Genomic DNA, 26,659 nt, shown 5'->3' with positions numbered 1-26,659 from the left:
ATTTTCACTGATTTGCAAGAACTTTCTTCTGGTATTCCCAAGTGAAAATTATTTAACGCCTTCGCAAGGTCATATTCTTTTGAAGATAATAAACTACCCATGAGTACTTCTCTTTCGAATGTCAACGGATCACACTTTAGACAAATTCAATGTTGTTTCTATCTAGTCCCAGAAGAGCATGAACTAATCTAGTAGTACGTAAATGTACATACTAACTAGTAGTAACGACACAGGGACATAAGACCCTGAGACATAAGTCCCGATTTTTTTTCCGGGACTAATGTCCAACTTTACCGAGTCATAAGTCTAAAATAAAAATCGGGAATTATGTCCCTATTTACTGATACATTATCTCCGAAAAAAAATTTGGAACTTATGTCCCACGTATACTGTTTTTATTTTTGCATATGTATCTAAGATACCACAGCTGACGAAATAATAGAACTGGTATTGTTCTCTTGAATTTTTTTTCGAGTTATGTCGAAGGGGACTTATGTCCCTGCGCCTAGTTTAACAACTGCATTGAAACCTGGCTTTAACCAAGATTAATACAAAGCTATTTTTGTGTCTTGCTGCACGGGGACAAATAGAACTGATATTTTTAGCCTATACGACCTTAAAATTTTTATTGTGCAGAGAGACACATATCGTGTTGTAATAAATCCTGACAATATTCTTATCTATTCCTATCTCAGAAAACACACCTTTACAAAGGTTTCATTTCGCAAATTCTCTGGTGGCATTTTATGACATATCATATTGTTAACTAAATCAAAGGCGTGTCAACTGAACGTGATTTAACCATGAATTCTCCAAAATATCTGTTTTTGTATAGCCAAAACTACGTATAATAACGAGAGAACACATAACAAATATCTTGTAGACAAATTTATCTGTGAAAATGACAATTCTTTTATATTTTTGGTAGCCCTTTAAAAAATTTGTAAACAAGACAAACAAAATGGCAAATACAAATCATTTGTCACGTTTTAAGTTTAAGTCTTTTTTAATGTGCATCTTGAAATACCTAAATCGAAAATACAAAGGTTTTGTCACGTTTGACATTTGAAGGATCTACCAGGACAACTCGTTTTTAGCACGTAAAAAAATCTCATTTGACTGTGTTCAAATTGGCCTCAATCCGCCGACTCCTTTTGACAAATATGTGAGTTCAAAAATTTTAAATGAATTTAAAATTTTGTATCACCTTGAAATGCAAATGAGAAAGCACCAGAGAAATGTCAAAACAAATCGGCGGAGTGACGCCAATGTGAAGACCGTCTTTAGTTTTGTTTTTTTGCATAAATTTTGTTTCGATTCAAAATGTTCCTCGGCATTTTTTTACACAACGTAGACACACGTCCTGCATGATTTATCTTTAGAAGTTATCAAACAGATTTAAAGTTGACGTTAGTTTCAAATTGTCAGCAGTTACTCTTGAATTTGACACATACATAGATCGGTTTTCATAGGAGGTGTTCACACTGGACTCATTCTTCCGACTCATTTTGACCGATTTGTTCTGTTCTCACAATGCGAACGAACGAGAGTCGGAGGACTGAGTCCAATGTGAACACCGTAATAAACTAATGTTTATCGGCTCTCGTCATCCGTCATCGGCAGAAGTATGCTCGGGCGTTGTCGGCCGATAATAGAACCAAGAACATAGAAAGAAAAGAGAGTGCGTACATCACTGAAAGCGACATCGTGCATTGACGTACGATGACGCCCGATAATAACCATCGTCCATTGTCGATTTGATTTATACGTTTAAAGTTCACGGAAAAAAATATGGATACCGAAAAATGAATTAATAGTATTCACAACAGGCCACCTATCTGGGACAAATTTAAAAAAAAAAAATTACAATAATAGAGATATTGCTAAAAGTCTTTTCTTTGCAAAAATTGGCGGTATGAACTTTCAAAAATATAAATTTCTTTAAAATATTCCATTGAAAACAATTATTATATGCACTTCAAGTCAAACCAACACTTGCGGAGTACTAGTCAAAGCGGTCATACCACGATCCTCTCTAACTACATTGGTAACAACGTAAGAACAGACTACATGACCCCTTACTTAGACTTCAACAAGTCTTTTAATGTCAGTTTCCCCAACAGACAAGATTGGGAAAACAGTGTACCTTTCTCAAATGAGTCAACTATCACCATCTTCACTGATGGCTCGAAAATGAACACTGGGGTTGGTGCAGGTTTCTACTCAGAAAACCTCAACATTGCCAGTTCCTTCAGACTTCCCGATTACAGCAGCGTCTTCCAAGCCGAGATACTGGCAGTGAAAAATGCTGCTACACAAATATCCATGATGGCGATATCACCTGCTGACATCACCTTTTTCATTGATAGCCAAGCGGCAATAAAAGCGATTTCTGCCACCTTAATCAAGTCAAAGCTTGTTTCTTGCTGTCGCGAAGAGCTTAGGGTTCTTGGTACGCAGCATAATGTAAGACTCTGCTGGGTTCCCGGCCATAGTGATGTGTTCGGCAACGAAAAAGCGGACGACCTTGCAAGGGAAGGCTCTGTACTTGATCCTTCTCTCATAGACCATGACATCGGAATCCCACAATGTGAAATGAAACGAAATATCGTCAAACATGTTTTTCAAAAAACCAATGAAAGATGGAACCTCATAGATACCTGCGGTCACACCAGGAAACTTTGGCCGAACTACGACAAGAAAAAATCTAATAAGATCTTACTACTCAGTAAACCTTCCTTAAGATCCCTTATAGGTATCTTAACGGGACATAACCTACTGGGCTACCATAAAAAGAAAATAGGGCTTAGCACAGATGACCTATGTAGAGGCTGCGGCAATGAGGACGAAAAGAAAGACACCACTCACTTCCTCTGTCACTGCCCAGCTCTCTGCCGCACTAGAAAAACATTTTTAGGGAACTACTTCTTAAACTAATTAGAAGAACTATCAAAACTGTCAGGCAACAGCCTGCTGAACTTTGTCAAGTCTACCAAATGGCTCGACAAACCATAGGATTCATAGGTTTACACTTTTTTAATGAGGTTTTAACACTTCAGGGTATCACAAGGGATCTACATTGATCTAAGTGTGACGGTAACAACATCAACTGTCAGCCCATTTTACCTAACCTAACCTAACTTCAAGTTTCACAAAGTCAGTCCGAGAAAGTCGCCCGAGTAGTTCCGACCCGATGTCGGCCGATAATTTGGTTTTAGTATACGCGAACGGTATGTCTATGAGGCGTTCTTGATGGTTTTATAGAAGCAAAATCGGTGTGGTTCCAAACCGAGTTTCACAAACAAAGAACTCGATACTAAATAAAGATGACATAGTAAAAAATGAGAATAAACACTTCCATAAAACATGGTCGAAGTAAAATGTTCTTCCAGGATTAATGCCATAGTAACATTTGCCAGTTCCGAAAAAAAAAGTAAAGATAATTGCTTTATCTGCTCCAAAAGTTTCAACAACTTTTTATCATCATCGCTTAAAATGTTTTTTTGGAAGACCTTGAAAATCCACCATCGCATCATCGATATAATTCTACTATATCCTGGGAAATACCCCCAAAAAAAATTGAGCATCCATTCCCATGACCCGTTTATCGATTAAAAAAGAAAAAAAAAAAAAACTGCTTATATGCCCATAATACTCGTTTGTATTCGGCGAAAAGGAAAAACCTTTATCACATACCATGACTTGTTTTTTTGGTATATGCCTGCTGCCTTCTTAACTGATATGTCGTCTTAACCAGATACATTTCCAGAGATACACACAAAATGTCATTTCATAGGAAAAACCAAACACACACAAAACTGTGAGGAGGGCTGAATTTATAAGTTAAACGACTCGGATTAAATGTTCGCAAAATAAATTCAAGTATCTGCGGTAGCCAAAGCCATATAACCCTACCAATTGACGGGTAAACCACTCAATTGAATTTATCGATATAAAAATATGTATTTCTATCTATTTTGAATCCTTTTAAGGTTTACTAAATTCTTTGAATATTTCCGCTCTTTGCGGAGTCATGGCAAATATATATATTATATGCTTATGGATACCTACAACACTTCTTCTTTTTTTTCCTCTTTGGATGATAGACATCCGATTAAATAACATTTATTTATATATTTTATTTTGAGATATTTTAACTTTATTTGAAAGAGACGAAGACTTACCCAATTCCACATAAAGCTTCGGTCGAACATTTTCCTGCCAGGCACTTAGATTTCCAATCACGTACAATGTTAAAAGAAGGAAGATGTGTGTTTTGCTTATGCATAGTTCTCGCAATAGTTTCGGCGTCATATCATGCCAATATGTGGATGTGGTCATCGTAAAATTTTATTTTGTTTTTTTAGACAAAATTTATTTCTCTCTGTGTGATTAGATATCAAGATATCTCAATCACCACAATGTTACCACGTTAATTCGAGGCGTGTTCCCTAAAAAAAAAGAAAAGAAAAATAGAAACAAAAATCAAGGTTACTTATTTTGGTTTGATATTAAATATATTATGTTAATTTTATATTTTTGTATCTATTGGAGTCTTATTTGGATGAGAATTTATTTTGATTTGGTATTCATGAAGTAATTTTGTTAATTTTAGGAATTTTTTATTATTATAGACGAAAATGTGTGTTGCATATTTTGATGCTTGTTTTTCAAACCGTACCATACTAACATTACCATAAAAACTTTATCTTAAAATCTATCTATTAGTTCATTTCGAAGATAAATCAATAACATTAAAAAAAACTTAATAGGAGTCTTTCTTGTCGTGTAGGAGGGACATACCAAATATTTAATATTTAATAAGGCTTGTGAAGCTCGTGTAAGAATTTAACACAGGCGGATAAAGATTGGCGTTTATTGATGGCTATTCTCCGTTGACACATTTTAAGTTTTTGTTATTTATACGATATTCTGTTGATGACAAGTTTACAATACCTAGATACAAAAATCGAATTCGAGATAACAATAAAATAATATGACGTTCCGATGATATGATAAAATGTCTACCAAACTTGTCTTGTATATAATTCCAAACAGATAAAATAGGTCGAATATAGAGATGCCGCGAACATTGATTTGGCCGAATACCGAATATTCGGCCACGCTCCTCGGCCGAATACCGAATATTCGGCCAAAGAACACTCAGAAAAAAACGTTGGTAATTTCATAATTTTATACTTTGTCTCAAGAATAGATGAGGCTTAAAAAATTCCCAACAACATCGTATTGTAACGATGAATAACTGAACTACTTTTAAGATAAATGTCTGAATACACTACCTACTACTGCAAAGGTAGACATCTAAAATCGAATTATATATGAGGACTGTTCGCCAAGATCGAACGGCGCGCGGACCCATACAAGTGGTGGTCAACTCATACTACAAAATTTCATATTTTGACAACATTTGCTAAAGTCTACCTTTCTTTTACTAAGAAAAGTGTTTAGAGCGAAAGACTATTTTACGAAGCAGGAATAGTCTACGAAAAGATAAACGTAATCGTTTACTACCAACAAATGCGGAACAAATAGTTTTCATTCACCAGAGTTTAGTAGATTATAAGTACTAAAATTACAATTTTTTAATAAAACACACATTTTGGTATAACAATTTATGTCTTTTTTCTTCTCCATTTGGTATTCGGTAGGATTGTGAAGCTTGTGAAACTATTCGGCCGAATACTAGAAAAATAGGCCGAATACCGAATAGTATCCGAATGTTCGCGGCATCTCTAGTCGAATGACAAGTGACATCTACGATTTTGGAAAATGAATTTTACTTTAAAAGTGGAAATGATTGGAAAAGAGAAAAGTTCGCACTCAATGATTTTATAGTAATACCATGACTGTTCTATCTAGAGATAGCAGAGTTACTGGGCAATAACTAGAGTGATATTGGTTTTTAATGCGCGTCTTTTGAGTAGCACCACACAAAATAATTAAAGGGTGTCCAATCGTATGCCTCCAGGAAACTTCTCAAACAATAAAACCTTAATTGGTCGTATTGTGTGGCTTGCTGCTTTATCTTGTTGGAACCACAAAAAAAAAATACCTTCGACCATGTAGCTCCGATTTGACAGTAACCGTCTGCCCATTGAAATTTGACCAATAAATACGCATTAATGATACCTTTCGAAGAATCCAAACAATAAGTTTTTCTGGTAGCCTTAGGCACCTCTTCCTTCTCTTATGGGTTTTCTGGGTCCTATATGCGGAAATTGGATTTGTTTACCTAACCAGCGAGTGAGCAATATGAAATATCGCTATGGTGACCATCCGTCCTGGTTTACCTGGGACTGTTCTACAGCTTGCCCCGGTTTTTATTTAAGAAACCCGGGACGTATTATAAGTGTGATTGTCCCGTATTAGCAAATTCTCTAATTTTTATATTCAATATTTTAAATGCTTTGTACGGAAAACAAGAAAACAGTGAGTGAAATAAAAAATTTTCTAATTTTTCGGATAAAGCATTAAGCCTAGTACGCTGCTGAAGCAAAACGAAAAAAGTCTCCAAAGTCAAAAAAATTTTGCTGCAATACAAATTGCCTGGACAAATAAGTTGGAGTGACAAACGATGGAAAACTCTCCATACATTCTAGAACAGGTAAGAAAATTCGTTGCCTAAGCTGCGTATTGTGCAACGAAAAGCAAAATTTTCGTTTACGATTTCGTTGTGCTGGTTTTGTATTAAAATTTTCGTTTCGCTTCTAGACTAGGCTTTATTTTTAGATTTAATTTTAAATGTTCGTCAATTATTTAGTTCCAGCTTCTGTTTGTCAGGTTGCTACACCAGGAAAAATATTTTCGAATAAAGAACAACATAGCTATGAAAGAGTACAGAACCCAGATAAGTTTCAAAACTTTTAAGGACACGTTAAAAGTTTTGTTAAAGATCATACAATTTCAAAATCATTTAAAATAAAATTAATATGTAAAAAACAGCTCTTCCGACATTATTATAAAACCATTTTCTTGATTTCTGATTTCGAGTGCGACTTAAATGTTTTTAACAAAAACGCTCCCATAAAATCGTTTAGGCAATCTTGATATCAAAATAAGGAAAAATTATGAAAACTCATTTTAAAAAATTTATTTTTTTTTTGAATAATCAATATTTTCAAAACAATCGAACGAATTTTTTGTCCCGGGTTTCGCTTCCAGAAATATGGTCACCGTAAATATCGCTGAAGAAAATGTTGTTTGGAATATCGGTCTTAAGCTTATTTTAATATGAGAGTTCATCTACGACTAAGGCCCAATTTATTCACTCTCCATTAAATTAAAAGTAGGACATTTTAAAATATGTATATGCGATTTAACAGCTTTTCAATTTTTATTGGTGACTTTAAATATAATGGAGAGTGAATAAATAATAAAAAAAACGAAAGTTTCTAGAAGCGACAGTTCAAAACTTTTACACTCTTCGACAAACTATAAAATTCTCTTCATCCTGGATTGTCAGTATTTTATTAATCGGTTTTCTTTTTGATCCATTCTTGCTTTCTCCAAATACATAAGACTTTCATTGTATGCAGGAAAATTTTTGTCTTTTTTTATTATTTGCTTTTTTTCTATTTTTAATTTGAGTTTTCTAAAATATCAAAATAAACTATTTGTGATCGGGTCCTTGTTAGGACCGAGTACAAGTGGTCCTGGTCAATCTAGACCGATTACTAGGCCGACTAAGGACTTATTTGAAGAAATTGGCCGTTAGACGAAAAGAAACTAAAATTTTGAGCGAACAAAAATGGACAAACAAATAAGGCTCAAAAATGTATTCCAACTGCCTAGTTTCTGTCTGGTATTACACAGAATACTCAAAATAGTTCACGACTTAGAGGACATACGAATAAGAATGTTTTCTCAGTACTCTTCATTGAATATAGTCGGCACCACGCCAAAACCGCGAATCTGCATTTTTGGACATTTTTACTTTAATGCGTCATTTTACTTGTTATCAGTCAATCTTTTCACTGTGATAATCCTCTTTTTTTTTTTGGCTGGAAGCCTTAACTATCAATTTTCGGTGCGCAAGTTTCCATAAGATTGCATGAATTTCCAAAACTTTGAAGGCGTTAAAAACTACAACTTTGCAGATTCGTGGTTTTAGCTTTTTACCCACAATATGTATTAGTTACTGTACTTTAGTCTTTAGGTACTTGCGTGAAGGTAAAATGACGGGTCTTAAAGTGCATCAGTTATTTTTTTTTTGTCGATGAGTTTGGATAAATTTTTTGAAGGCTAAGTGCGAAAAATTCAGAATACTAAAAAAAACCGGATACCAAAAATCAACCTAATTGAGCCTATAAGCCCGTTGAAAACTGGGGAATTTTTTTTTTTGCCAAATAACTCAAGGTTTAAATAGTAACAGTTTTTTGCATGTAAATACATACCTAATATTGGGGTATATTAAGAACTTGGTCCCAACAAAAGTATTCACACAGTAGGTATCAATAGCTTTATTTTATACATTTGTTCATATTTTTTTGTTTTGTAATTAAAAAAAAAACTTCTTTGGGACAATCATTAATGTCAAATAAATAACACAAACGATGAGAAATGTGCTTAATCATCAATTGTAACATTGATGTAAATTCTACTTAGTTTTTTTTTTTTTTTTTCTAACGATATCGACCCCGACCCCCAAAGAATGCAAAGCATATATGTAAATTTAATGTGCTATATTGGTTTAATCTTCTTAAAGGAAAAAAAAAAAAAATACACACTCCCATTGCCGGCTTAATTTTTAGCTTCCAACAACGCAGAAAATATAGCTTATCCACGACATATACTGGCATTATTTTTATCAGAACAAACAAAAAAAAAAAAACGAATAGATGAATAAATGCATCAACAAAACAAACTTAAGACGATCACACGATTCAAGCAATAAAACCAATAAAAGAACTTGTACTCAGTTTGGTTTATATTTTTTTTATAGCATCGCATTCAAGTCAGTCCAGTCCCCCTCGTAATCTTCACTTTGCAATGTCTGCTGATGTGATGACGATGAGGCAATATCTTAAGTACCGTATGTAAGTGGGTATAGAGGTATATCCGACACACTACACACCCTTATTGTCCTATGGCCCTCTGTGTGGATGATTTAATCCCAATTTAAGACCGCACGGCGCGGCCGGCGCGGCCGGCACGGCCGGCGTGCACACAAGAAGGGAAACGAGAATGCGTAAATTGATTTTAATTTGGGGTTGGGTTGCCAGTTGGCATTGAGTTTTACAATAAATCTGGGACTTCATTGAATATTTATAACGATACTGGAATTTTGCAATCACTAAAAATGTGGATTTGGATGCATTATAATAATGAGGGGAGTTTGTATGATTTTGAGTTATGCATTACTTTTGATATTATTTGGTTGGGCACGTGGCTTTTATTTGACAGAAACTCAAGAGGAATACAAACTTTTAAAAAAGAAACAGTCGTCTTGTATTTAATGAATAAATTAAAGTTCGAATTCTAGTTTAAATATTCCAATAGAAGTTGAAGCACCATAACCAGTAACCACATTATTGAAAAAAAGGTCTTAAAGGTCATGTGAGAAAAAAAAGACATTTGACTCGGTGACTACATCTGCATACTTTTTAAAGCTTAAATAACATTCAAAATACTATACTTGAATTACATGAAAAGTTTTTTGTTCTTATGCCGCTCTCAAAATTTTAAACAATAATGGCTTTAAACAAAAATGCTAGAGACATTGTCGGATAGCTTTTGACGTAAGAGAATGGAAAACATTATTGAGCATAATTATCTTGTGTAGTTTTGTTCTTCGCTGTATAACTCTAGAAAGTTCATTCTTTGACGTTAAGTCTTACCGCCCAAAAAGCTACCGACCAAATCAAAAAAATGGTGATGCTGGTATTTCACACTATGAGCCCATGATAGAAATATTGTACCGGCCCATAAGCTAATCCAACAGATCAACTCCACCCTTGTGAATGATTTCTGTTTTCTATCAATACGACAAGCTTTAGCTGATTTTGACCAAGGTTGAATTTCACAAACGTCAAAAACGTACATTACGTGAGTACCAAACCTGCATACTTGTTTTCTTTCTTTAAAACTGAAGTTCTATCCATTAATTGAAGTCTATGAAGTCTTTAATAGTGTAATAATCGGTTGGCGACTGAGACTATACTATTTGCTATAAGTAGAAGTACCTATATAAAAACAAAATTCTATTTTATCGCAAACAAAAAAAAATCACATCACTGTGCCAAAACCCTAAACCAAAAATTCCTCAGGTCCGAAAATAGACGAAAAGTGCAAAAGTTATCAGAAGTAAATTACATGGTTAGCAAACTCGAGAATTGTTTCGGATTACCGAACTACAACTATACAATATAACAAAATACAATTAATAAAGTTAAAGTTAAAACAAAATGAAAACAAAAGAAAAAAATGAGAAAAATTAAGATTTGTAGTCACGGCACATGAAAAACCGTCACAGGGTGACCATTTTTTCGACTTTTTTTCAAATGCCCATAACTCCCAAAATATATGGCTGCGATTTTTTGTATTATTTTTCTGATAACTGTCACCACCTACCCTATCTACCGTTTTCGTTTCGACGTTAACTTTTGGGACACCCTGTATATAAATAAAATTAATTACTGTATATTTAAACTTTATTATTTTCAAATAAAGGATTTTGTAGGTTAGGTTAGGTTAAAATGGCTGTCAGGAAAACGACTGACACACTTAGACCACTTATTAGTCCGTTGTGATACCATGATTTTGCAAAATTCCTCACTAATTAAACCAGTTGCAGCTTTTAATGAAGCGGTGAAGGTTGAAGATGTCAGTATTGATTAGTTCACTAGTATCTTCTAAGAAATATTTTTCCAAGTATTTTTTACGTCTACTGGAAAGGGCAGAACATGAGCAGAGAAGATGTTGAATTATTTCTTCTTCTTCCTCATCAAGGCAACTTCTACAGAAGTCGTTAGAGACTACGCCAAGTCTTATGGCGTGTCTACCTATGAGACAGTGTCCTGTTAAGACACCTATTACAGAGCTGATATGCAATCTGCTTAGAGACAATAAATTTTTTTGAACGTTTTGGATCTAGCCTAGGCCAGATCTGCTTGGTCGTTTGGCAAGTTATAATGTTTGACCATCGTATGTTTGTTGCCTCTATAGCTTCTTTCTTCAGCATGAGTTTGCACGTTGCAATTGGTATACCAATATTTGCCTTGTTGGGTAAAATTGGTATTAGAGTTCGTCTGCTTCGCAGTTTCCCAGAATATCTCTGTGACCCGGCACCCAAAAGAGGTGAATGTTATACTGTTCTGACATATCCATGAGAGATGATCGACATTCGCGGGTAGTTACGGAGTTTGTTGAAATCGAAGCTAACGATTTAAGGGCGGCCTGGCTATCAGAGAAGATGCAGATATCCGATGTAGATATCACGTTTCCTTTGAGCCAAGTCAATGCTTCTTTAATCGCCATTATTTCCGCTTGGAACACGCTGCAGTGATTAGGGAGACGAAAGGAGAGACTAACAGCCACCACCGACACCCACTCCGTCATTGGTTTTAGAACCATATGTGTAGAAATGAATTGAATCATCTCTCAGAAACTCGGCATTGTCCCATTCTGATCTGTTTGGGATGGTGACTTCATAATTATTGCCAAAAACCAATTGTGGGGTGGTGTAGTCGGAGTGACTGTAGATTGATCCGAATGAATTCAGAATATTTGTGTTGCCAATAGAGTTATTGGTCCATTGAGAGATGGTTTGGAGTCGAATAGCAGTGCTCGCGGCCACTTGCTTGCTGAATATATATCAATGGGTGGAAGATTGAGTAATATATCAAGAGCGGCGGAAGGTGTCGAACGGAGAGCTCCGCTGATGCACATGCAGGCTGAACGTTGGACTTTGCTTAACTTGTCGCGATATGTTACTTTTTCCAGAGCAGTCCACCAAACTGCTACCCCGTAAGTGAGAATAGGTCTGATGACCGCAGTGTATAGCCAGTGAGTTATTTTAGGGGAAGCATTTTGTAACTTTCCCTCTAAAACTTATTGTGTTTGGAAGTTAACATAAGTCTTGGACCTTTGAGCCAACACGATATGCAAATCTTCCGAGGAATCACTTAGTTTTCATGATTATTCTGATACTTTGGTTCCGATGTGTGGTTGATTTACCCGCTGACACGCTCAACGATCTTCAAGATGTGTGACATCAGCTTAATCGAACGGTAATAATCACAGACTCGCGTATTACCCTTTCCTTTGTAGATTGGAAGAATGTAACTTTTGATTAGGTATGCGATCAGATCGTATAAGATTGGAGATCAACACCGCTTCTCGACATGATCGTTTAAATCTCCGGTCAAGAACAAAAATGTTCATTTGGGATGTCCTTCAGCAAGTGGTGAAAATTTAGTCAAATGCATCCTTTTCCACATACCTACTCTCATCCAATTTGGGAGCTAATGTGTGCTTTAAGCAGAAAGGGGACGATATGCAGTGACAATATTCCACAACTTTCCTTTAATCACCAATTTAAGGGACATCAAACGGTACCTAGATTTTGAAATTGACAATTTATGCTGCCTAAGAGGTCTTTTCAAAGGATGATTCCTATTCCGTTCATGCCCTTTTCCGTTCCCTAGTAGAACATCTTGTAATTTTTTGTCCAAAAAAACGAGTCCTATTTCCCGTGTTTCGCCATTTCGTTTCATCATCATCTCTTCCAGCTCCAAACTTCGACCTGTCATACTCCCAACAACGTTCCAACTCGCAATTCTCAGATTTTGTCTAATCTGCAGCATTTATTTGCCCCCCGAAATTCGGCATTGCACCAATACACTCAAATAATTTTAGATTTATTCGGAAGTCCTCTATTAAAATCGAGGAATCAAACTGAGTTAAGTTAAGACTGTGTTATAATCACAAAAACTAGCTCATTTAATATGTATATAATTGAATTAGAATTTTCACACAGGTTGCAGTTATTATTTCTCAGGTACATTTTAAATAAACCAATTAGAAATTTCATAAAGAAAAAATGATCATTTCCCCAACAAGGAAACAACAAAAACACAAAATAAGAATAAAAATGCAACACATACACATTAAAATATGCCTATGAAATTAGTTTAATTTATTTAAATGTGTGTTTGCATTTGATAATTTCTCCCAATTCCCATATACTTACGTCCTTCGAATTTAAATTCGGCTCCGTGAAGCCAGAACTGCGACCTCAAAATTTTTGAACCAAATTTGTCTAATTCGTTTGTCCACCGTTTGTCCATGTTTGTCCACCCAAAATTTTCGTTTGTCCACCCTTCAAAAAAATTTTAGAGCAAATTCTTTTTTTTTATAGGAAGTCTGAAAAATGAAAAATCGTCTAAAATGCTCAAATTTTGAGATAGGCGTGTAAAACCAACTGCAATCGTTTGTCCACCTCGAGTTCTATATACATACCAAATATTATCGTTTTTCCACCCCCCGTTTAGGAGCAATTTAAAAAACAAATTTTGCACTGAAAAATTAAAACTCCCCTAAAATCCCCAAAAATCAATTTTCATCAAAAATTCAAACTGCTGTCGTTTGTCCATCTCGAGTTCTTTACGTATACCAAAAATTATCGTTTGTCCACCCTCTGTTTAGGAGATATTCCAAAAAGAATTTTTTTATAGCAACTTAAAAAAAAGTACGCATACACCACAGTGTACCTCTACTGAAAATTAAAAAGTCCTCAAAAATTATTATTTTCAAAAATTCAAACGGCAATCGTTTTTCCACCTCGAGAAATGTATACAAACAAAAAGTCGTCGTTTGTCCACCCTACGTTTAAAAGATATTCAAAAAACAAAATTTGTACTGAAAAATTCAAAGTCCCAAAAAATCTCCAAAATTTGACTTTTTTCAAAATTTCAAATTTCTGTCGTTTGTCCACCTCGAGTTCTACCCGTATGCCAAAAATCGTCGTTTGTCCACCCTACGTTTAAAAGATATTCAAAAAACAAATTTTGTACTGAAAATTTCAAAGTCCCATAAAATCTCCAAAATTTGACTTTTTTCAAAATTTAAAATTTCTGTCGTTTGTCCACCTCGAGTTCTTCACGTATACTAAAAATCGTCGTTTGTCCACCCTACGTTTAAAAGATATTCAAAAAACAAAATTTGTACTGAAAAATTCAAAGTCCCAAAAAGTCTCCAAAATTTGACTTTTTTCAAAATTTCAAATTTCTGTCGTTTGTCCACCTCGAGTTCTACACGTATGCCAAAAATCGTCGTTTGTCCACCCTACGTTTAGAAGATATTCAAAAAACAAATTTTGTACTGAGAAATCGAAAAAAAATATTACGCATACACCAGAGTGAAAATTTCAAAATCCTCAAAAATTACTTTTTTTCAAAAATTCAAACGGCAATCGTTTGTCCACATCGAGAAATGGATACAAACAAAAAATCGTCGTTTGTCCACCCTACGTTTAGGAGATATTCAAAAAACAAAATTTGTACTGAAAATTTCAAAGTCCCATAAAATCTCCAAAATTTGACTTTTTTCAAAATTTCAAATTTCTGTCGTTTGTCCACCTCGAGTTCTACCCGTATGCCAAAAATCGTCGTTTGTCCACCCTACGTTTAAAAGATATTCAAAAAACAAATTTTGTACTGAAAATTTCAAAGTCCCATAAAATCTCCAAAATTTGACTTTTTTCAAAATTTCAAAATTCTGTCGTTTGTCCACCTCGAGTTCTTCACGTATACTAAAAATCGTCGTTTGTCCACCCTACGTTTAAAAGATATTCAAAAAACAAAATTTGTACTGAAAAATTCAAAGTCCCAAAAAATCTCCAAAATTTGACTTTTTTCAAAATTTCAAATTTCTGTCGTTTGTCCTACTCGAGTTCTTCACGTATACTAAAAATCGTCGTTTGTCCACCCTACGTTTAAAAGATATTCAAAAAACAAATTTTGTACTGAAAATTTCAAAGTCCCATAAAATCTCCAAAATTTGACTTTTTTCAAAATTTCAAAATTCTGTCGTTTGTCCGCCTCGAGTTCTATACGTATACCAAAAATTGTCGTTTGTCCACCTTACTTTTAGAAGATATTTAAAAAAAAACAAAAAATTCATGGGACCTTGAAATCCCCTAAAAATTTTTGTTTCAAAAATGTTACCGCTTATTCTTATTCAAATAACTAAGCACTCTCTCAGTACTAGGTTCACTTTATCTAATTATATGAAAATCCAAAAATGGTATGAAAAGCCAAAAATTTGTTTGACAATTTTTAATTTTGCAGTAAGAAAATTTTTTTTAGTAACTTACTTTTTTTTTGAAAATTAAATGATTAGGTATTTCAAATGTATCCTTTCATTTTTTATAAAGTGATCCGTTGTTGAGGTATGAATAGTTTAATTCAAGAATATGAATATTTGTTTGAAGACTGAAAATGAAGTCTTTAAAAACAAATAAGATAAGCCTTTCACCATTTTAAATAAAATCTTTACTTCTAAAATTGTAAAACCAGAAAAATGAAGCTTTCACATGCTTTTTGTTTTGTCATGATACGATTATTTTTCATTGAGAAACAGCTTATCAAAAATCACTAAAAAAAGAATCACGAATTTTGTTTGTTCCTAAAATTTTTTGGGCTACTGTATTTAGTTCATATAAATAGTTTAAGTTAGTATGGTAAATTAAAGTGCTAAGTTATTTGAATAAGAATTAGTGCTAAAATTATTGTAAAAAAAATTTTTGGGGTTTTTGTTATTTTTACTAAGGAATGTATGCGTATTTTCTTGAGAGCTGCTATAGAAAAATTCTTTTTGGAATATCTCCTAAACGTAGGGTGGACAAACGACGATTTTTAGTATACGTGTAGAACTGGAGGTGGACAAACGACAGAAATTTGAAATTTTGAAAAAAGTCAAATTTTGGAGATTTTTTGGGACTTTGAATTTTTTAGTACAAATTTTGTTTTTTGAATATCTTTTAAACGTAGGGTGGACAAACGACGATTTTTAGTATACGTGAAGAACTCGAGGTGGACAAACGACAGAAATTTTAAATTTTGAAAAAAGTCAAATTTTGGAGATTTTATGGGACTTTGAAATTTTCAGTACAAAATTTGTTTTTTGAATATCTTTTAAACGTAGGGTGGACAAACGACGATTTTTGGCATACGGGTAGAACTCGAGGTGGACAAACGACAGAAATTTGAAATTTTGAAAAAAGTCAAATTTTGGAGATTTTTTGGGACTTTGAATTTTTCAGTACAAATTTTGTTTTTTGAATATCTTTTAAACGTAGGGTGGACAAACGACGATTTTTTGTTTGTATCCATTTCTCGAGGTGGACAAACGATTGCCGTTTGAATTTTTGAAAAAAAGTAATTTTTGAGGATTTTGAAATTTTCACTCTGGTGTATGCGTAATATTTTTTTTCGATTTCTCAGTACAAAATTTGTTTTTTGAATATCTTCTAAACGTAGGGTGGACAAACGACGATTTTTGGCATACGGGTAGAACTCGAGGTGGACAAACGACAGAAATTTGAAATTTTGAAAAAAGTCAAATTTTGGAGATTTTTTGGGACTTTGAATTTTTCAGTACAAATTTTGTTTTTTGAATATCTTTTAAACGTAGGGTGGACAAACGACGATTTTTAGTATACGTGAAGAACTCGAGGTGGACAAACGACAGAAATTTTAAATTTTGAAAAAAGTCAAATTTTGGAGATTTTATGGGACTTTGAAATTTTCAGTACAAAATTTGTTTTTTGAATATCTTTTAAACGTAGGGTGGACAAACGACGATTTTTGGCATACGGGTAGAACTCGAGGTGGACAAACGACAGAAATTTGAAATTTTGAAAAAAGTCAAATTTTGGAGATTTTTTGGGACTTTGAATTTTTCAGTACAAATTTTGTTTTTTGAATATCTTTTAAACGTAGGGTGGACAAACGACGATTTTTAGTATACGTGAAGAACTCGAGGTGGACAAACGACAGAAATTTGAAATTTTGAAAAAAGTCAAATTTTGGAGATTTTTTGGGACTTTGAATTTTTCAGTACAAATTTTGTTTTTTGAATATCTTTTAAACGTAGGGTGGACAAACGACGATTTTTTGTTTGTATACATTTCTCGAGGTGGACAAACGATTGCCGTTTGAATTTTTGAAAAATAATAATTTTTGAGGACTTTTTAATTTTCAGTAGAGGTACACTGTGGTGTATGCGTACTTTTTTTTAAGTTGCTATAAAAAAATTCTTTTTGGAATATCTCCTAAACAGAGGGTGGACAAACGATAATTTTTGGTATACGTAAAGAACTCGAGATGGACAAACGACAGCAGTTTGAATTTTTGATGAAAATTGATTTTTGGGGATTTTAGGGGAGTTTTAATTTTTCAGTGCAAAATTTGTTTTTTAAATTGCTCCTAAACGGGGGGTGGAAAAACGATAATATTTGGTATGTATATAGAACTCGAGGTGGACAAACGATTGCAGTTGGTTTTATACGCCTATCTCAAAATTTGACCGTTTTAGACGATTTTTCAATTTTCAGACTTCCTATAAAAAAAAGAATTTGCTCTAAAATTTTTTTGAAGGGTGGACAAACGAAAATTTTGGGTGGACAAACATGGACAAACGGTGGACAAACGAATTAGACAAATTTGGTTCAAAAATTTTGAGGTCGCAGTTCTGGCTTCACGGAGCCTTTAAATTCACATACAACAAATGTGAACTTCTTCCGCGAAGAAAAATGACAAAAAAAAACAACTTGCTTTATTCCTCGTTTGTCGTCGTCCTGCAGTTGTTGTTGTTGTTGTTCCTTCGTTGGGTCATTATTTCTTTGAGTACCGCACACACTGCAAATGTGTGTCAAGTTATTTAAATGGGAAATCCTGTTTTTTTTTTTTTTTATTTTATTTTGATTATATTTTTGCTTGTTTGGGAGAGGAGGATGTTTTAAATTGTTTTTCTAAACAAATTTATACAAAATTATATTGCATACAAATATTATAATCTCCATGCAAACAAATGTATTTTCTTTAAATTTTTAACAGTCCATCATCATGATGACGATCGTGAGAAGATGAAGAAGAAGAAGAAAACAAAACAAATCGGACACCGACACACACCGAAATGTACACAAAAACATAAAATATTCCTCTTTCTCACTCTCTCTCTCTCTTCGTTTCTCTCTAATTCGATATTTATTTTTTTTTTATTTATGTTAGATTTTTGTATATTTTTTCTTTCTAATTTGACAAACACAGTTGCATTTATATGAATTTTCTTTCAGACAACACCAACACTTAAACAAAAAACTAGAACAGAAAATTTCCCACTTGTATACATATACGTGTACTAGAGTAGGGTTTTTTTTTTATTATAACGGTATAAACGGGCAAAGAGCAACCAAAAATCTACACAACAAATGCACACATTCAAAGTGAGGGAGAGATATATATTATTTAAAATAAAAAACACAACACCAATTTGTACAAAAAGAGGAAGACAACCACTTAATGCAATGCGCGATTAAATGAGATGGATACAATATACACGAGTATAAGCGAGACAACAGGCGGCCTTTTCTTTCTTCTACATGTGGATGACACACACAAATATATTTATGACAATTGTGTTAGTGACACGGAAAATAATAAACACACCACACACACGTCAAACAGATAAGGATAACAACACTAAAACAGAGGCAGACGATAAACTTTTTTCCAACTACTTTCTCTTCTCTTTTCTTTTTTTTTTTTATCTTTGTCGGTGGACGACGACGAAATAATGCACACACAAAGACAATACAAATAACATACGCTAACCACACTACTCCACACCATCAAAGGATGGAGAGAAAACCGAAAATCAATGAATTTTTCTGCCGCTGATGCTGGAGATGTTCTGGTTGTGTTTGTGGTGAATTTCCCTGCAACTGTCTCTGATGGGAATATTTGATAGATTTTTTGTAGGTGGCATTATTTGAATATTTTTTTGAATTTTCTTATATTTTCCATGCAAATATAAACACAAAAACCTTCGAAATGGAAATTTATTTTATTTTCTCAATCAAAATCACTTTATTTTATTTAAAAAAAAAAAAAAAAATTGAGGGTGGTAGAGTAGGTTGATGAAGGAGGTACACACTACCTCTACACACACACACACACACACACGCACTGTATAAAATATAGATTATGTATCCTGTATCTATTGGGGGAGAAATGGAAAAAAAAATTTGTCGGCCCGTTTTTTCTTCGTCGTTTTTCTCTCGCACTTTTTATTTTTTCAATTTTCTTGAATAAGAATCGATTATATTCATTTAATTGAATATAAATTATGATTAATCATATGTTAATGCAAATATTTTTAATATTTTTGAGATCTTTTCGTTTCAATTTAGTAATGAAAAATTAAAAAAATCGTAGAACGAACGAACGTTTCACCCACAAAAACTAATGTTACACGGCAGACATTTTAAAAACTTATGGGGAAAATTTTTTTAGTAGTCCAACGACGACCGACACTCAGGAGTTGAATTTCGAATCGATATTTTGTTTTTCAATGTGTCAAAATGAGATGAGATGGTGAGGACATCTGGTGGTGGATAGATTTGGGAGGTTTAGATGTCAACGTAATAACGTAAAGTAATGTGAGTTATGGTGGGAGTACATTAGATAAATTTTAAGGCAAATTTATACTTTTGTAGTTTGTAATTATTTAATTTTGGCTTATATAAGCTGCGTTCCTTTGGAAATATTTATCTACTTTTTAGTACTTAAAACTACTTTGATCTACTTTGCTATACTGAAAAAGTAGTTCAAAGCAGCTTTAAGTACTAAAAAATAGATAAATATTTCCAAAGGAACGCAGCTATAGAAAAATTTTATATTTTTACATCTTTTGTATAGTCTGCATATAAATTGTTAAGTTAGATCTGACAAAATTTCAATCTGAGGATTGAAAGATGTGAAAGAGAAAACACCATGAGCTATATTAAACGAAAAACTCAGTAACCGTTGCATTTTTTGAAAAAACTTGGTGAAAACCAACACTTCAAAAACACGCACTATTTACTGTCTAAATTTAACTAGGTACCTTAGAGGATATAATATATGGAGTGCTTGTTCCTATACCTAATACATTGTAACGCCATATGCATGGATAGGGGTCGCTGCTTTCGTTTTTCAATGCGAGTCCGGTTCCGCAGCTGTAAATAAACACGCTTGTTGATGACAGCCATCAAATGAAAATAAAATGGAGGCATGCACTCATCGAAAAACTTAAAGAAACTACAGCCCTCTATAAAAGCTTCAAGGAACTAACAGCACAAGCACTCCATATATTATATCCTCTAAGCTAGGTACTTAACTACATTACTTAACTAGTACTACTTAACTACATTGGCCACTTTTTGCAAAAGTTTGAGAGTGAAAATATTTTTTTTTGCTAGAGCAATTAATTTGTAAAAAAGAGTATACAAATAATTAGGCCAAATAATAAGCTTTCTGCATCACTTTTCTAATTTTGTCATTTTGAGAAATCATCACAAAATCAGTTTGAAAATGTTCACTTTTGTACTTTTTCACTATTTAGGTCAACACGTAGTTAAGGCTCAAAAGTGATAAAGTTTAGAAATTTAAAATTGCCTCTCTTTTGCTGCATTTTTATTAATAAATGTGGTTTGTTTTGGTTTTCACCATGTTTAAAATGTCAAAATCGAAATATCAACAAGAAAGAGAAGACAAGGACAATGACAGATGTAAGAAATTTCCAATTTCCATTTGACATGTAGACATTTAAGCCTGTTCGGTTTTTTATTTCGCAGCACTTATAAAATTCTGTTTGTTTACCTATTTGGTTACATTTTTTGCTAAGCAATTTACATGTTAAATGCAACAACACTTTAGCCCCTTGGGCTTAGTTGTTTAGCCAGGAGAATTCTCTGGGCTTACTCAAGTAACAATTTAGCTTTCATAAGGGTCAATGCAAGCTATTTTTTGACTTTCATAACAAGAAGGACAGGTCTTATACAAAACATTTTGGCGCATTTTACCGAAATTGCATAGGACTTTCCTTCACAGGAAATCCACAAGCTAACAGCTTGTGACAAACAGCTTAAAATGGCCTTACGGAGGTCTTCCTGCAGAGGGTTTATCTAATGCACAAACTGGATTACTTGCGTAGGATGTTATAATAAGGCCTTATAGAAGTTGTTGAAGGTGTTGTAGAAAATGTTGAATTTATGCATAAAAAAAAAGAATTTATTGAATAGTATTTAATTTTTTTTATTTTCTTTTGATTTTTTCTGTTTTGCATTTTCTACATATTTATTTATTTTATTTATTTTAATTTTTTTTCCTATTTTGTTTCTTTTCCTTTTTTTGGAAATTCCACTGCTTTTTCTGTTTTTCGGAAATGATGAGAATATTATTTTAATTGAAAAAGAACATATTTTTTTATTTTCATCACATGGCCCTGCCAGGAATCGATCCCACGTACCTCTGCATACCAAGCCAGCACCTTACCAGTAGACCATGCTTGAATATAAAAGATGGGTGGAAAATTGGGAACTAATTGAAACCTCACATGCGTTACAAACATTGCATATCTGCAGGATAAAAACTTTGCATACTTACGAGATGAAAACATTGCATACTTACAAGAACCTCTTGGAACAGGTCTTATAGAGGCCTTCTGTCACTTGAAAATACAAGGTTTCTTTAGAACGGTTCAAACAGGTCTTATAAAGGCCTTCTTTAACTGATATTTACAAGGCTTCTTCTTAACACTTCTAGATAGCCTAAAGGAGACCTCCTTTCTTTCCAAAATGGATGATTTGCGTAAGTAAGCCTTAAACTAAACCTATACAAACTATAGCTTGTCGAATCGAACAAAATGGACCTTATGCAAGTAAAATTGTTACTTGGGTAACTTTTTCAACAGATTTAAATCTGTGCTACCAAATTAACTTGTTCGTAAATTGTTTAGAATTTGTTTAAAAACATCAAAACTGATGTTTGGAATGACAATTATTATTTTAAATATTTATTTAATAGTTAGTTAAACTTTTTTTTTCAAAAACACACAAGAAAACCCAAAAGCGAAAAATATGACAAAAAAATATGTGTCAGCTGATTTCGGAACATTTAGTATGCAGTGCTGCCAATTTTTCTCGCTAAGCCCCGAGGCATTTTTTTTAACCAGTTGAGCCCGGTGGTAATAAAAAACACACCTATTGTTAAATAAATTTTAGCTCAGCTAAATTTTTGAGAGAATCTTGTATGGGACATAAGAGCTAAAATTTAACTTTAACTGCGTATTAAGGCCATGTGTGAATTGCGTTAAATAGTTAACACCGTGTAAAATTTTTGACACTATTGAGGTGAGTATAAATTGTTCAGCTGTTAAAAATTTACTGGGACCTGGTTAAATTTGAGTTAAATTTTTTTTGCAGATGGTTTTGTTTTTTTTTCTCTAAGCGTGCAAGCGAGAGCGCGGTGCGCAAAACAAGCGATAATATGCACTATCGACCCAAGCGTTGGCTTGTGACACATTTATCTCTTCTCCACTCTATCGGCCGCTGAGTCCGAGTAAAAGATGGATAGCGGCAGAACACAACCTGTTTTTATATGACGTTATCACGAAATATCACCTTGATACCTCTTTCTCACCGTGAAGTGCGAATGAGAAGAAAAAACAAGAATGGCAAGAAATATCTTTGGAATGAGTCCATGATGATAAGATCTGTTTGTGTGCTGTGAAATTACTTGCCCAAAGAACGAATAAAGATCATGTACCTACTCATAAATGTAGCATGATAAAAATGCGTTTAAATAAAATACTATTTATCTTAAAATAATTTTGTTTGTTTTTAATTAATTTACAAAGTTCATTTTATGAATAAAAATACATTACATGTAATAAAATAATATTATTAAATATTAAAAAATTTAATGTGTTTGTTTTTTTACATTTTTTAAAACTATAATTTACAATATCAATATCATTAAATAACCGTAGCTACCATTTTTTAAGGAAAAAAATAAGGAAATACTTTTTTTTTTTTTTTTATAAAATTACATTGAAGCATGTAGAGCTGCAAAGTGATGCATAAAATTATTTTATTTAAAATTAATCCAACTGTTTAGTCTCATCTCGTTTGCGAAGAGATGGTATTGACAGAGGGGGAAGTGCCTCCCGCAATGCCTTCAATCGTTTACTCTTTTCCTTTTCCAATTTTCTCGGTGTTATATCATCAGTCGATGAATTAGCCGAAGAAGATGGAAAATTATCCGAACTCTGAGTCAACAGAGCCGAACATCTAAAATACCTTGGCATTGAGTAATCATCTTGACCGGCCTTTGCCTGATTGGCCGTCTGAATCGAATACAAACTCTGTGAAACCTTATATTTTTCAATTGTCGGTGTATCTTCGTAATTCTTTGGCAAATTACTAAACGATATGGACGGAACTTCCGGTGTCATACTAATGCGACTAATCGAACCAGATATAGCAAATATATCTGTTTCACTGGCTGCTGTCCGGACATTAAAGTGTGGAACACTTTTGGCACTGCGCAAAGGTCTTTTCGGTGGTGAAATGTTCAATTTCAAATGCTGATGTCGATCTATGGCTCGTGGACGGAGAATAACTTCATCTTTTTCATCTTCATCAATCACTGAATCTAATTTGTCGGTGGTAGATTTGGGTGAATAAGTTGATGAAGTTGAATTTGTTTCTTCTGTGATACCACCATCGGATGCCTTTGATTTTAGTGATAGAGCATCTTCGGGTGAGGAATCCGATGTGATGGTAAATGTAATACGTTTTTCGGCTGTTGTTGTTGGTTCAGCAGCGACAACTGGCGGGCCGTTGATAATCTTGACAGCTTCATCGAGATTGTCTGTAAGGAAAATTTAAACAAAATTATGTAAATTTTTGTTGGTGTTGGGGAGGTTAATGAAACATAGCATATATATCATAAAAATGTTAAAAGCCCAGTTAAAAAAACAGAATAAAATAGTTATCAAGCTCAAAATTATTTGATGCAAAATGTAAGTCACAAAGTGTCATTAAAAGCCAATCTACACCTGTCAATTTTCATACAAGAACAGACCCGACTAACAATTTTGCTTCTATAAAGCCTTATAGGTGCTTGAATAACATCTGTAAGTGTTTATAGAAGCAAATGGGAATCTTTCGAGTACTTTCAATGAATGATTTCTACTTTTCGTTCAGTTGTCGTTAAGTTTAGACAAGATCTTGCTCAAGTAAATTAGATAGATATTTTAAGTTGTCGTTATTTTAGCAACTTGACTTGGATATTTGGCGTTTCGAAAAGAAACTTGGCATTGCACATTGTCACTTCAATCTTGTCAGACTTTCTGCCTATCATATCTGACGTTTCAAAATCCTACGATTTGTTCCTTTATGAAGTTAAATCCAAGCATTTATGATTTCGACCTAAAATTGCTTAGATTCGTTCAGTTTTTGTTAAATTTAGCTTCGTCTAGGGAAGTACACTACTGACCATAGGTAAGGAAAGTCAAATGTTAAGTTGGCTGAAATATCTTAACTTTTTGCTGATTATGATTTGATATATGATTTTTATCTGATTTTTTGACAGTTTGACAGTTAAGATGACGTTTATACTATTTCGCATCAAATGATTTTGACTCAATTTTATTTTGGAAACATGAAAATTTTCTTATCTTTTTTAACTTGACTTTAGTTGAAATGTATTTAGAAAATTCGTTAGTTAAAATATGGGCAAAAATTATAAAAGCATTTTTTTTTGTTAATTTGTTCACATTTCTCACACAGGCATATAAATAAATAAATCCTTCCATATATTTATATGTACATACATTTAAAAAAAAAGCTAAATATTATTGTAACATAATCGGCATTTTTGAAGTTATTCAATTCGTTAAGAAAAAAAAAGCACACAATTAAAACAATTAATTAGAAAAAAATTAAAGAATTTTATAGTAAAAAAGTATCAAAGTAAACTCACCGAAAAAAATTTATAGCAGGCTTTTTGGGATGAAGAATTCTTATACTGACTTTACTTTGTTTTTAAAAAGCTTTAAAGAAGTCCCAAAACGAAAAGTTCAATATGAATGAAAGTAAAAACTTATTTGTATTAATTATATTTTTCCTAAATTTTAATTTCAACTTATTTTAAGTTAAAAATAATTTATAGATAGCATAAGACTCGATATAAACGCATGCAAACTTCAAATGCACAATACACTATGAGGTTTTTTAGGACATATAATCGACTGTTAAAAGTTCTTTTAGCTTTTTTTAACTACTTGAATTTTTTTTATTAATTTATTTAAAATAGTTAAAAGCTCTTTCAAAGGAGTTTTATGGAATTGTTCCATAGATTCTGCAGAAATACGATAGGAACTCAAAGGTCCGCTTCTGAAGATGTAACGTGTTTTGAATGATTAAGGTCTCAGAGCAGAACGGTGCTTTCAAAGTTTGCATGTCTTTACCGAGCCTAACGTAGTAAAGAACGTGTTCTATAAATTAATATTGATTATAATAATAGGATTCAAAGCTGTGGACAATATGGTTTCATTTTTCAAGCAAACTGTCAGTTGTTTAAGCTTGGCACTGTATTTTTTTCTATAAGAACGTTGCCATTTTCTAGAACTAGAATAGTCACAAAGGATTCGTCGGTATGAATAAAAAAAAAAATGATTTTGCACGTCGTTTAAGTGCACTGTGGCGTATACTTGCTCTTTTTTATTTGCTTTCTTTTAAACCACGTAAATGCAAGAGTTTGTGAGGAGAAGACGGTTGATCCAGCTGAAAAATTTAAGTTGATGCAATCTGAACTATGACACATTATTTTTATGAGACGTCCTAAGCACCGATGTCTTTTTCGATAAATATAAGTGGACGACAACTTGAAGACAAGAGACAACCCACCATAATAAATTTAAAGCATGAATTTCGTGACTATTTGACGTATTACTTCAGATTGGGTTCTAATTCCGTATGCCATAGTTGATTTGCAAAAAAAAAAAAAATGATATGTCATTCGTATCTACAAGCGCCCAACAAAGTTATAACTTGTAGAGTTTATCTGCATACACTTTGCGCCGATTATTTTTTTTTTAAGAGCTTATATCCATAATGAATCTAATCAAAGTTAACTAATTGATTTTCGGCACTTTAACCAGTTAAATGTCTTTATCTTTGTTCCAATTATAATTTTTCACTGTTATGGTTGTGATAAAGCAAACATTATGATTAAATCATCAAAGACTTTACCCAATACACCATGAATGGGTTTTTTGCAATTTTGATTGATACGTCAATGACAACGATAATTTGTACAAAAATAAAAAAAAGTTGTCACTCAGGAAATTACTATCAAATTCTCTGGCAACCTGATAATATTCGTCACGCAAAACTCGATAAGATTTCTATAGCCAATCTGTCACATGAATTTATACTCGTGCTATGGATAGTAGTAAGGGGATAGTTGTTTACTTAAAAAAATAAAAAAAATTGAAGTTTTCCATTCAAAAACTCCTAGGCTTGATCCAATGAAAATATATGTTTGGTTTGACATTTATTAGGTGGTTTAGTTTAAAAATGTCAAATATT

General features: G+C 33.2%; 2 protein-coding genes across 15 annotated transcripts in view; both read right to left on the bottom strand.

The window, feature by feature from the left end:
• LOC129920248 (semaphorin-1A) overlaps window positions 1–19,559 on the bottom strand; it is an 88,099-nt gene extending 68,540 nt beyond the window's left edge. For 2 of the 6 annotated variants that reach the window (XM_056001511.1, XM_056001515.1), the window contains exons 1-2: window positions 18,849–19,558; window positions 4,185–4,451 (exon numbers count right to left, since the gene is read on the bottom strand). In XM_056001511.1, coding sequence (XP_055857486.1) covers window positions 4,185–4,341 — 157 coding nt within the window. In that variant the 5' untranslated portion in view covers window positions 4,342–4,451; window positions 18,849–19,558. Of the gene's footprint in view, window positions 1–4,184; window positions 4,452–13,210; window positions 13,230–18,848 lie in introns of those variants that run through there. The other 4 variants (XM_056001517.1, XM_056001513.1, XM_056001516.1 and 1 more) reach the window with 4 other exon arrangements.
• A 3,470-nt stretch (window positions 19,560–23,029) lies between these two features.
• The window catches only part of LOC129920252 (uncharacterized), a 28,203-nt gene continuing 24,573 nt past the window's right edge, over window positions 23,030–26,659 (bottom strand). For all 9 annotated transcript variants that reach the window (XM_056001528.1, XM_056001529.1, XM_056001534.1 and 6 more), the window contains one exon: window positions 23,030–23,936. In XM_056001528.1, the coding sequence (XP_055857503.1) occupies window positions 23,164–23,936 (773 nt within the window). In that variant the 3' untranslated portion in view covers window positions 23,030–23,163. The remainder of the gene's footprint in view (window positions 23,937–26,659) is intronic.

This window comes from Episyrphus balteatus, chromosome 4, assembly GCF_945859705.1.
Source record: "Episyrphus balteatus chromosome 4, idEpiBalt1.1, whole genome shotgun sequence".
Classification (NCBI taxonomy): Eukaryota; Metazoa; Arthropoda; class Insecta; order Diptera; family Syrphidae; genus Episyrphus; species Episyrphus balteatus.
Note: the sequence above shows the minus strand (reverse complement) of the source record. Positions and strands in the feature narration are given on the sequence as shown.